Source organism: Spinacia oleracea, chromosome 1 (assembly GCF_020520425.1).
Source record: "Spinacia oleracea cultivar Varoflay chromosome 1, BTI_SOV_V1, whole genome shotgun sequence".
Lineage (NCBI taxonomy): Eukaryota > Viridiplantae > Streptophyta > Magnoliopsida > Caryophyllales > Amaranthaceae > Spinacia > Spinacia oleracea.
This window is the reverse complement of record NC_079487.1, coordinates 77942348-77953135: the sequence shown is the minus strand read 5'-3', so window position 1 is coordinate 77953135 and position 10788 is coordinate 77942348. Positions and strand designations below refer to the sequence as shown.

The 10788-nt window shown below is 33.4% G+C and overlaps 1 protein-coding gene and 1 long non-coding RNA gene across 2 annotated transcripts; one reads left to right on the top strand and one right to left on the bottom strand.

The window, feature by feature from the left end:
• Window positions 1–44: 44 nt before the first annotated feature.
• Window positions 45–3747, bottom strand: LOC110801710 (uncharacterized). The gene is made up of 7 exons (XM_022007114.2): window positions 3426–3747; window positions 1734–1782; window positions 1540–1642; window positions 1337–1432; window positions 1176–1250; window positions 730–799; window positions 45–291 (listed from the first exon to the last, which is right to left on the bottom strand). Exons 1-7 carry the CDS (start codon window positions 3711–3713, stop codon window positions 217–219), a joined length of 756 nt encoding a protein of 251 aa, XP_021862806.1. The 5' UTR covers window positions 3714–3747; the 3' UTR covers window positions 45–216.
• A 607-nt stretch (window positions 3748–4354) lies between these two features.
• Window positions 4355–9712, top strand: LOC130465968 (uncharacterized). Its single transcript, XR_008925987.1, has 2 exons — window positions 4355–4812; window positions 9529–9712. It is a non-coding gene; the product is annotated as an uncharacterized lncRNA (long non-coding RNA).
• The last annotated feature ends 1076 nt before the right edge of the window (window positions 9713–10788 follow it).

Genomic DNA, 10788 nt, shown 5'->3' with positions numbered 1-10788 from the left:
AGAGTCTACAACTGTTGTGTGGGTTATATATAGAGAAACCAGAGTGGCAATGAATATATTATATTGTTAGACAGCAATCTAAACTTCACAACAGAAGGTATTACATATAGTGTCATACTGTAAATGCTTATTTATACATGTTTCCTCAGCAACTCGATGTCAACTTCAATGCTGGCAACAGTCTGAAGTACATTTCTCAAGTTGAGAAGAATAACCCTAGTTTCCAACAAGCACCTTTGCTTTCTCCAACCAAACATCGTAGATGTCATCTGAGAACAGTACAAAATAAACCTGGATAGAGATTAAGATCAACCTCGTAAGTATTCTAGTGTGTTATTTAAAGTTCATTGTTATCATCTGATTATAAAGCAGCCATTTTAATATAATGCCCACTACAGCTTGCAGCAAATCATGACACGAATGTTTGCTATCTATCATTCTATCCAACCAAAAAACAAAAAAAAAAAAAAAAAAAAGGTGGAGATCGAGGGAAGGGAGTAGGTTATCAAATAACGGAATCCATGACTCCAGATATCGAAGCTTATTACCAATTTCAATTAGAAAAATATGCATAATGAAGAATGTCTTATACTACATGTGAAAGTTCCTTGCTCCATGAAAAATGCATGATTCACCTGCTTCTTAATATTGTTGCCTTAACATGAGAGTGAACAGAAATTGACAAGAAACTACTCCATACAAACCAGACTTTCATGAGAAATTCCGTACCTCCTTCAAGCCGTTGGCAAATTCTTTAACTGTGGAAATGGCTACACTGGCTGCTTTGTCATAAGGATATCTGCAAAAGATAAAATCCTTACCAAGTTATACAGGTAAAAGAGTGATAACATCTCAGCAGCCTATAGTGATCCATAGAACAATATTACAAACTTGATATTCAATAATCAATATGTTGCAAAATGTTAGCCAACATTGAAATTCATGGGACACAAACTTTGAAGTATGCCAATGCTTTTGATGCACATAAAATATATTATTGATAACAAGTGAGACTTGCGCCAAATATAAGCTCCTCCGCTGCTGCTAGGAAGGTCATATTCTAAAGTAAACTTCCTTCAGCACTAACAGGAAATTCTATGAATATTTTATACAACTTATTGCTAAAAGAGAACAAGTTATTGAATCAGTATCATGGTTTAACTCAGGCTACTTACCCGTAAACACCACAAGATATGGCAGGGAAGGCAATGTATTGAATATTTTTCTCTTTCGCAACAACCAAACTATTTCTGCACAAACATAAGTTGAAAACTTACTCAATTATTGAGAAAAATAATCCTGACCAATGACATATATTGAGGAACAAAAGTAATACCTGTAAGCATTCTTCAATGAGGCCTCGGGACTTTTGTCAACATCATATATGGGCCCAACAGTGTGGATTACATGAGATGCAGCTAATCTGAAACCACTGCAAGGTAGTGTTAATATGTTAGTAAATGAAATGACATACCCAACATAAAAAGAAAAAAATGTCACATATATTAAGTTTACAAACAGGAAACTTTAGGTACATACGGAGTGATCCGCGCTTCTCCAGTAGGACAGCGAACTCCAGGGCGATCCTCAGGTACTTTATAACATGCTTCTTTAAGTTCTGGACCTGCAGCTCTATGTATGGCTGAACAAAGACAAATGCAGATTCTTCAAACATGTCAAAATCAAATTTAGCCTATCTGGTTAATTCATAGAATTACCAATGATTAATGTACCTCCATCTACACCGCCACCACCTAGCATTCTCTCATTAGCAGCATTGACCTATCAAACCAAGGCTTCTTTAAATCAAAAGACAATAATTGACTCAAGGTACAAGAATGTGTAATACACCTGATAAAATTAATTGAGAAAAAACTAAAAAATTCTACATAGATCGTGCTTTGATTTTTTAGAACCAAGTCGTCACCAACTAACTTATCACGAGGAAGTGAACTCGTAAAGAAAGAGGAACCTTTTTGTTAATAATAACCCCAATGTATCACTTCCAAATGGGATAAGAGAAGCTACATCCATCACACACCAAGGATCTAAAACATCTCTATAATGGGCAATTGTTGTACATTTTATCTCCAACCACTAGAATTTCTAGGAAAGAGCCTCACAACTTATATTGACCCTGTTAACATTGAAGCTCTGGTTAGGGATTTTCGAGTATTGTTCTGTATCGGGCTAACTAAAAGTACTTTAGCATGAAATCAGAGTTGGTAACTGGTATCATGTCAAGGTATTTGCTTTACGTGACCCTAACGGTCCATTTGGTAGCCGGCCATAAATTCAATAGGAATGAATTTGTAAGGAAAATCAATATCCATTCCCGTGGTAATGCTAGTTCACTCAAAATTATCTCTTTTCTCCTCATAAATTTCCGTTACCATCCATTACCATTTGGGAAGTGGTATCGGGTGGAATGCAAATTTATGAGGGAAAAACCAAGTTTGAGATAAGGTTTCATTATCATGGTGTTATTTTCTTGCCAAATAATATTTACCTTTATTCTCATTCCACAATTTATTATTGGCTTCCAAACGTGTCGTACGGGTTATACCTAGGCATCAAATATGTTTCCTAACACGGTTTTAATTTCAGAATTCACGACAAATTCACACGTTTATCGGTGTTGTATGATAGAGTATAAAACTAATGTTTGGGCTTCAACCATCAGCCTAAGTTTTCGGTTGAGTTGGTCCTTTGACATGGTAACAGAATCGGCGTGACACAAAGGTCACGAGTTCAAATTTCATCTACTCCATTCATAGTGCAATTTTTAGCGGTGGATATGGGGAGGCTATGTTGCAACCACACTTCAAGCCCAAAAGGCTTTCATGTAAGGGGCGTGATAGAGTATACAGCTAATCTTGGGGCTTCAACCACCAACTTAAAGTTGTGGTTGAGTTGGTCCTTCGACATTGTAATGCTCATTTAACAGTTAATATTTCTACATTTAGCTTCTCTACTCGAATATTCATGGCCTCATGGGGAATGTAAGGCATTTCTAACTCAATTATACAGCAGAAACATGCAAAACAACAAACTTGAATTAAGTAGTTAAAACTTAAAAGCACTTGGTTTCCGAGGAAGTCTTGGCCTCAATTGGCTTGTGTCCATATGGACACAAGTGTCTCGTATTTGTAGCCATATTAATTTGGCATTGGTACTAAGACTAGTATGATATTGGTATACCAACCCATTGCTAACAAGTACCGATACAAACCTGCGATCCAATCAACCAAAAACAAAGAGAATAATGGAAAATCAATGCATGATCAACTCAAACATTGTTAAATGTTAATCGCGAAAAGTCGAAATGCACAATCGAATCAACATAACAAATTGATCAACATGCAAGGTTGCAAGATGAAAGCAAACGCAAAAGAAAGGAGGAGAAAGAAAGAGAGAGGACTAACAATGGCGTCAGAGGAACCATCAACGGACCACTGAGTGATATCACCCTTCTGAATCTTGAGGCGACATGAAGAAGATAAGGCGAATTCGACGACGCCGATGTTGTTATCCCCTGAACCAGCTCCCGCCGACATGGTCGAAACCCTAATTATGGAAGAAATGGCGGCGATGCAGGGACCAGTTGAGATGGAGGTGCGGAGAACAGAGGGAGTGTGAGTGACAGACCTGACAATGAGTGTTGGGTTAGAAAGGAATTTATGAAATGGCAGTGAAAGTGATGCTGCTCTCATTTCAATTACTGTTGACCACCTTCGTTCTTTCAAATGACTTTGTTTTTAGTCATACAAGAACCTACCCTTTAGGGATTTCAATCGGTCCAAGATCCAAGATCCAAGATCCGATCCAAATTCGGTTGAAACCGAACCATTTTAATGGTTTGAGTCTAAAAATTAAAATTAGATTACTTGAATTCATACCCACATTTGGTACCCATGAATCCGAATATAATTTTTTTTTTCTAAGTTATTAATAGCGTTTTAATATTTTTCAATTCTTACGTACTAACCTTTATTTAATTATTACGAGTATATACTAAACTGATATCTAAGCTGTAATACTAATTAATTTGAATGTTTATTTGAGTATAGTACTCTCTCCGTTTTTTATGTATCCACTTTTTAAAAAGAGGATTTTTTTATTTTTGTTTTCAAAAAGAGGGTTTATATCCGACAAAAAGAGACTCTCAAAAGCAATAAGTATTAAAGGAATGGCTATAGGAATGGGTCCATCATGACATCGTAAGATGTACCTCCCAAATGAATTAGTTGGTACTAAAAATGTTAGAAAAAGTGCCGACCCATAAATAATTGAAAGTTTCCTTACTTGTGTTTTCTAAGTGAATTTGACCTTGCCTGCATTAAGATTTCAAACTTGTCGTCAAAAAAAATAAAAATCAATCAGATTCAAGAAAAACAAATCCGGTTCAATATTTTATTAAGATGGATCCCTGTCCTCATCTTTATCTGAATAGATGTGTTATGTCCCTATAAGCTACTACGTCGATCTTTATGTGTCTTGGCCGTGCCCCGTTCCGCTCTGAAGAGCTGAAGGAGGTTTGGATCTTTCAATCTTATATTCTTATGTGGTAAGGGATGTGATCTATCTCGTGCTAGAAAGAGTTGACTGAATCGAAGCACATGAGAAGGCAAATAGACCCCTTCACCACCGAGTCTTGCAATTCCCTTGCTTGAATAAAGCCGCCTCTAGACTAGCAACTCATTTCCGTCATTTCTAAGTGAATTCATTTAAGTTGTTAGAGCAATGAAGCTGAAAGGTGAATTGAGAAGATCGAGTGCGCACTAATGAGTTTGAACTCATGAGGTTTAATCTGTAAGTTCTTTTTATGTACTCAATTCTACTTTATTCTTTATTTGTCAATTATTTTTTACCATCTAAAAACCGTTGAATTAATCAAATAAGCGCAAAACTAGAAAATGTCTATGAAGCCAAGCGCAAATAGACAAAAAAGAAAAAAAAGATTGCCATAAAAAAAAGATTATAAGGTTAGTCTAAAAAGGTAATATCTGGGTAAAGGTAAAAATAGATCGTATTGATAGAAGATACTAAAATAAAAATACTCCTATAGCTCAACAATATGTATTGTTTTTCAAAAAAAACAAACTCATTATTTATATACCACGTACCCTATTTACCATTAGGAGTTTGCAATTAACATAGGATTAGTGGAAGAATATATTACGGGCAAAAACTTGAAATATACGAGTTTTTGAATAAGTTTATAAAAAAAATATTAAATAAATTCGCGCATCGCGTGGGCTTAAAACTAGTAATGTATAAAGGTAACCCTGTAAGATTTTAAAATGTTTATCCATTAAACTTTTTTTTATAATGTTAAAAGTAAATCAAAACATGTCAATTATTATCAAAAGTTAGATAAAATTTGCTTTGATATACGATAAATATATACCTAGTATTTAAAAACTCAAACCATAGTTACATATGTTTCATGTGTACACTTCTCCATTATTTTCATATTTTCCCTTTATTTTTCTTTTTTGATTGAGTCATTAAAATGTTATTCAATATAATACTTGTATTAGAGTTGTGAAAACTCAAAAGATACCCTTGCATATGAAAAAATAACAACAACTCAAAAGACACCCATAATAATTATAAAAACATAGAAATAAATTATCACAAATCAATAAGCATTATGTAGTACTCCGTAGTAGTTATAACTTAATAATATTTTTAGATTCTTAACTTAAAAAAAATACGAGTACAAGAAAACTAAACATTTTTTCCAATAAACCATCAACTTCTCACCCCCTATGCCCCCATTATAAATAAATATGACTACCAATCATTTTTTTGTTATATTATTAACACAATCAACTATATCAACATACATTTTCAAACGTAATACGCTTTTATTTTTTGAATCTTCCACTTTTTCTTATGACTACGTCTTGGTTTTTCTCAATTTTTTATTATTTTAATTAATAATCATTTTTCTTTACTATTTTAGAAGAAATTAAATATATACCACTTTATCATTGACGTTGATTGTTAGTCCTGAATTTTATTTAGGCTGATTTTATAATAACCTTAAAATAGAAAAAGAGTAATAAACATAACACAAATTCTTATTTACATGGGGTGTACGATAAATATTGTACACCGAAGTTAAAGTTAACGTAAAATGCTTAAAATTTACCCTTATATATGTAAAAGTTATCTATTTTTTAGTGATGAAAATTTTCAATTTAATAAAAAAAACTTCTTCAAAATTACTAATAATGTAAAAAATTAATCATTTAACCCTTTAAAATGTTTATCTATCAACTTTTTTGTAATAATAGAAAACTGGGTTAAAGTTAAAGAAAATTGGGTAAAAGTGATGTTGGTGTACAATAAATTTATTGTACACCTTGTGCATACAAGACCTTTTATAAACATAAAGTGTTTCTACTTAACTTTATCTTACATTAACCTTGTGAATGTACCATAAAAAAAAAATATTTTATGATACCTAAAAATCGTATGTCGGGCGACATAAAATTTTCACCCTTTATATATATAATGCTTATATGTATTATATGGGTCAAAATGCTAGTTTATTATACGACGGATGTGTGCAACATTTTTTTCAAAACCAAAGAGGAGAGCACATTTTCAAGAGTTACACACTTACACCAGAATCTAGTGTTGTAAGACTTGCAACTGACAAGTCTCGTAATCCCAAGCCCACTTAGACAAGTTTATATTAGTTGTCAGCTTATTACTTATTAGCCAATTAATAGCCCATTTTCTCCCAACTTATCAGCTTGTTACCAATTAGCCCATTAGTAGCCCATAGTCTCCTACCTCCTCACGAGGTCATCATACACAATCGTCCATCTATAGTTAGGGCTGTTAACTGTTCCAAAACCAGATCATACCGAACCAGAAATCGAAAAAATTATGGACTCAAAATTGGACCTAAAGTTCATTTCCGGACCCGACCGAAGATATTGTTACCGGTCCGGCTCGAGAAAGACGAATGACAAAATTATTGAATATGCATTCATACTTTTGCAACGTTGTTTATAAATATATAGTTAGAACCCTTTAAACTTTAGTTCTCTATTTTGCGCGAGTATAGATGGATATAAAAGACTAAACAGTGGGAAAACAAAATAAACTAACACACCAATTGCCTGTTGGTTTACGGGTGATTGGGGCTGAACTTGGTAGGGAGGACCCCGTGTTTGATCCCCTGCAACAATAATTGGGAGAGGATTGAAATCTATCAGGACCGTCTTAAACAATTTGGTGGCCCTGTGCTATATGCTTCACTTCATATATAATGCACTTTTTACAAAATTTTAAAATTCATAAAACATACCACTTTCTAAAGTCAAATAATTCTTTTTATCTAAAAAAGGATACACTTACCACAAGTCTATACTTTATGTTATCCACCAAAAAAAAAAAAAAATAACACATGATTTTAGGGAATAAAAAAAAAGAATGGCGATTTATTTAATTTAAATCTAGTCCACCGGTTCGGACCAGATCAAATAGAAAACACGGAAATAAAAAAATTTAAGGATCGAAAATCGGACTAGTATTAACCGGTCAGGTTTGTTTCCCGATCCGAACCGGATCTTGAACACCCTATCTATAGCCAAAATTATTTGTCTTAATCCACTTTCTTAATTGAAATTACTCTTTTTGTACTACCTAAATGATTAGCAATTAATCCCAGATGTATAAGTTATAAAAAAAAATGTTGTAAAGAGAATTATAAGAACAATAATATAGACGAGATTCGATTTTGATTTTAAATACTATCTCTTAAGACTTTAACCAACTAAATTAACATGCGTCAATTTTTTTTTAACAAATTCCATATTATTATGATATTATCGTTGGCCATTTACTAAAAAATCAAAGCTCTAATTTTCTTGTCTTATAATTCGTGGTTATAGGTTGCGTATGTAAACTTTTTAGGATTTTTACCCTTGTTATTTTGTTCCTAGAGAAGTATTGACTATTGAGTGCGAATTCGTGAAATTTGTTTGATTCATGAAAGTAAACCGTCTCATGAGGATTCCACTTACCATAAGATGATTTGTGTAAGCAACTTCTTCTATTTGTGCATTTTAAATTCCTATGTTCTAGACTTTTTGCTAACCAATTAACCAAACAAATCAAACTACATTTCTCCGTGTCATTCTATTTATTTTATCGTTCTAAAACTTGAATTATCAGTCAAGTCAACAACCGAGGGGCCATCGGAGAAGAATTAGCTATCCTTGTAATGTTAAGTAGTTTATTTTTAGTTTGTTATGTAAGTTAGTTATTGTAATTTGTAAACTTCGTTTATTTATGAAAAATTAAGCGTATGTCAAAAAAAAAAAACTTTAATTATCTATGCTTAATTAGCTTTATTAAACTTTGTACGCAAATCAATACACGTAATTTAGATTTTATTAGACTCTGACTAATTCAAATACGATCAGATCAGTCCCGATTGACGGGAAGCTCTTCTAAGAAATAGTTGTGTTTTCATGACTCAAACTCGAGAGTCGAGACTATGACTAAGCTAAAACAATTAAAGCAAGAAAACATGGATGAGGTTAATCTGTAGATGACATAGATAGCACAATAGCACATACTTGTATATTGTATATTGTGGGGGCAAAAACAAGGGGCTTGAATTGGAACAAGTTAGAGAAAAAGGTTAGCAAGAAAAAGAGGATGACATTCACGGGGAAAGGTGACCTACATCTCTTGGGAAGCTAACCAACCCCCTCAGCACATGGGGATTGTTTGGATGTCATTAATTTACTTACCAGCCCCTACCTCAGTCCTCAGCTCTCAAAGTGGGCCTTAACCTGTTATTTTGCCGTTCCAACTATCGAGGAAGTCATTTCGGCATACTGTGATGTGTTTCAAAATATATCACAGGGGCATTTTTGTAAATAAATTGAATTTCAATGGTACATGTTTTTATCGTAATGGTACATGTTTTTATCGTAATGGTACTCCGTTTAACGAAATGGTACTTTCTTTTTAATGAATGGTACACAAAATGCTCCTGTGATGTACATCACAACATGCCGAAATTTCGCTCCCTCCAACCATCCATATAATGAAACACAAAACTCACTTCCCAAACGTCGCCTTCTTCTTGTACCCCATTCCATGTTTAAAGCTCTCCCCATATGTTCCTTTAGCTAGGGTACTACCACGCAAACACTCCTTATTTTTCTAGGACACTTTCATTTTTCTTTTAGGGAACATGCATGCTACAATTAAAATACATTATCAATAAATACGTTTTCTTCCTCCAATTAACCAAATTGGTATAAAACTTATTAGAACTCTTATAACAATTTGGTATACTTAACGACAATGACAAATTGGTATAAAACTTACAAACCGTAATAAGTTGGTATTAACTTAGCAAAACGCGATATTTAACCTTTATTTCTTATCGGACGTAACGCGCATGATACACTTGTCTATTTTACCTATTTCGACCCTTTCGATTATGTAGAATTTTGAAGCTTCTACTAATTGGGCTATTGATTGTAGAACTTGCAGCTTCCCTGTAATAAGCATCAGTTGTTCGATTCGGGATGAAGTTTAGATGCTCAAAGCTCAAGAAGTGTGAGAGACATCCTTGCATGAAAAGATGTCAATAGATAGTAAGGATAGTTAGTGCTACCCGTTGTTGTCGATAAAGAAGCTTGAATTGTCTTACATAGTTTTTTTTTTTTTAACAATGCTTAAGGAGGCGTTTTTTTAGTAAACTAGCTTGTTAGCCCGTTCGATGAACAGGCTGATTATAGGAAGAAGATTTTTTTTATTTTTTTTAACGAAATGAACTCCTTTTATGTATTTTTTTTTGTGTTCGTATTTTCCTTTCTTTCGCACACTTCATTATTAGTCTTTACATTCATATATTTATCATTGATGACAACATATGTTTTTTTTAATAGTATGATGAAAACATAGTTAATAGACATGCTACTACGTATATTACATACAAATTATGCCAATAGAGGATCTCCTATATATGTCTCGAATTAAAACTAAATACTTCGTATGTCATAAACCATAAAATGGTAAATGAAAACTGTGACGTTTTGGTCACAAAAAGAAGTTGATGCTCATATTTTCCACTCTGTCACTCTGTGTATTCCACTTTTACGCTTAAAATGGATGTTACATCATGTCCATAAATTGTTCGATGAAATGCTTGAACGAAATGTAGACTCTTAATGACTTTCATGACGCCATTACTGCCCATTTAAAGTCGTATTAATATTAAAAACAAATGACATTCCCATCTCGTAGAACATAAAAATCCTTGGTTGCACCTAATAATTTTCACCACCTCGAGTCATTAGCATTATTATGTTCATGTTACTCACCGTATATCCATTATGTAGAATCAAATTTGTCTAATTTATCCCGTCCAAACAAATTATTTACTTCACCATCAAATATGCCGATTGTCATGGATTTTCCAAATTTAGCAGAACATGATATATATTGAACCCAATTGAACAAAATTCATAAATAATACTCTAGTGGCTTTAATAACTACTACTTAATAACTAGAAAGATCATAGTAGGAAAACAACAAACATGCAGACGAACTCAATAAACTCCTTAGAGCATCAATTATAGATGACTCTTACCCCCCTCTTAAGGAGAGAGGAATTGTAAGAGTTACCTCTTAGCAAAAACAAGGTAACTCTTAGCTCCCTCTTATTTAGAGGTTGATGGAGACATCCTCTAAATAAGAGGTAGCTCTTAGAAAATAAGAGGGGGTTGAGGTGGCACATT

Excerpts from the sequence above, each read along its gene's own strand:
- LOC110801710 (XM_022007114.2), bottom strand. The coding sequence starts at position 3,713 with ATGAGAGCAGCATCACTTTCACTGCCATTTCATAAATTCCTTTCTAAC. Across the intron at positions 1,783-3,425 it reads ATGGTTCCTCTGACGCCATT|GTCAATGCTGCTAATGAGAG; the intron begins GTTAGTCCTCTC and ends TTGGTTTGATAG. Across the intron at positions 1,433-1,539 it reads GGAGAAGCGCGGATCACTCC|TGGTTTCAGATTAGCTGCAT; the intron begins GTATGTACCTAA and ends ACTACCTTGCAG.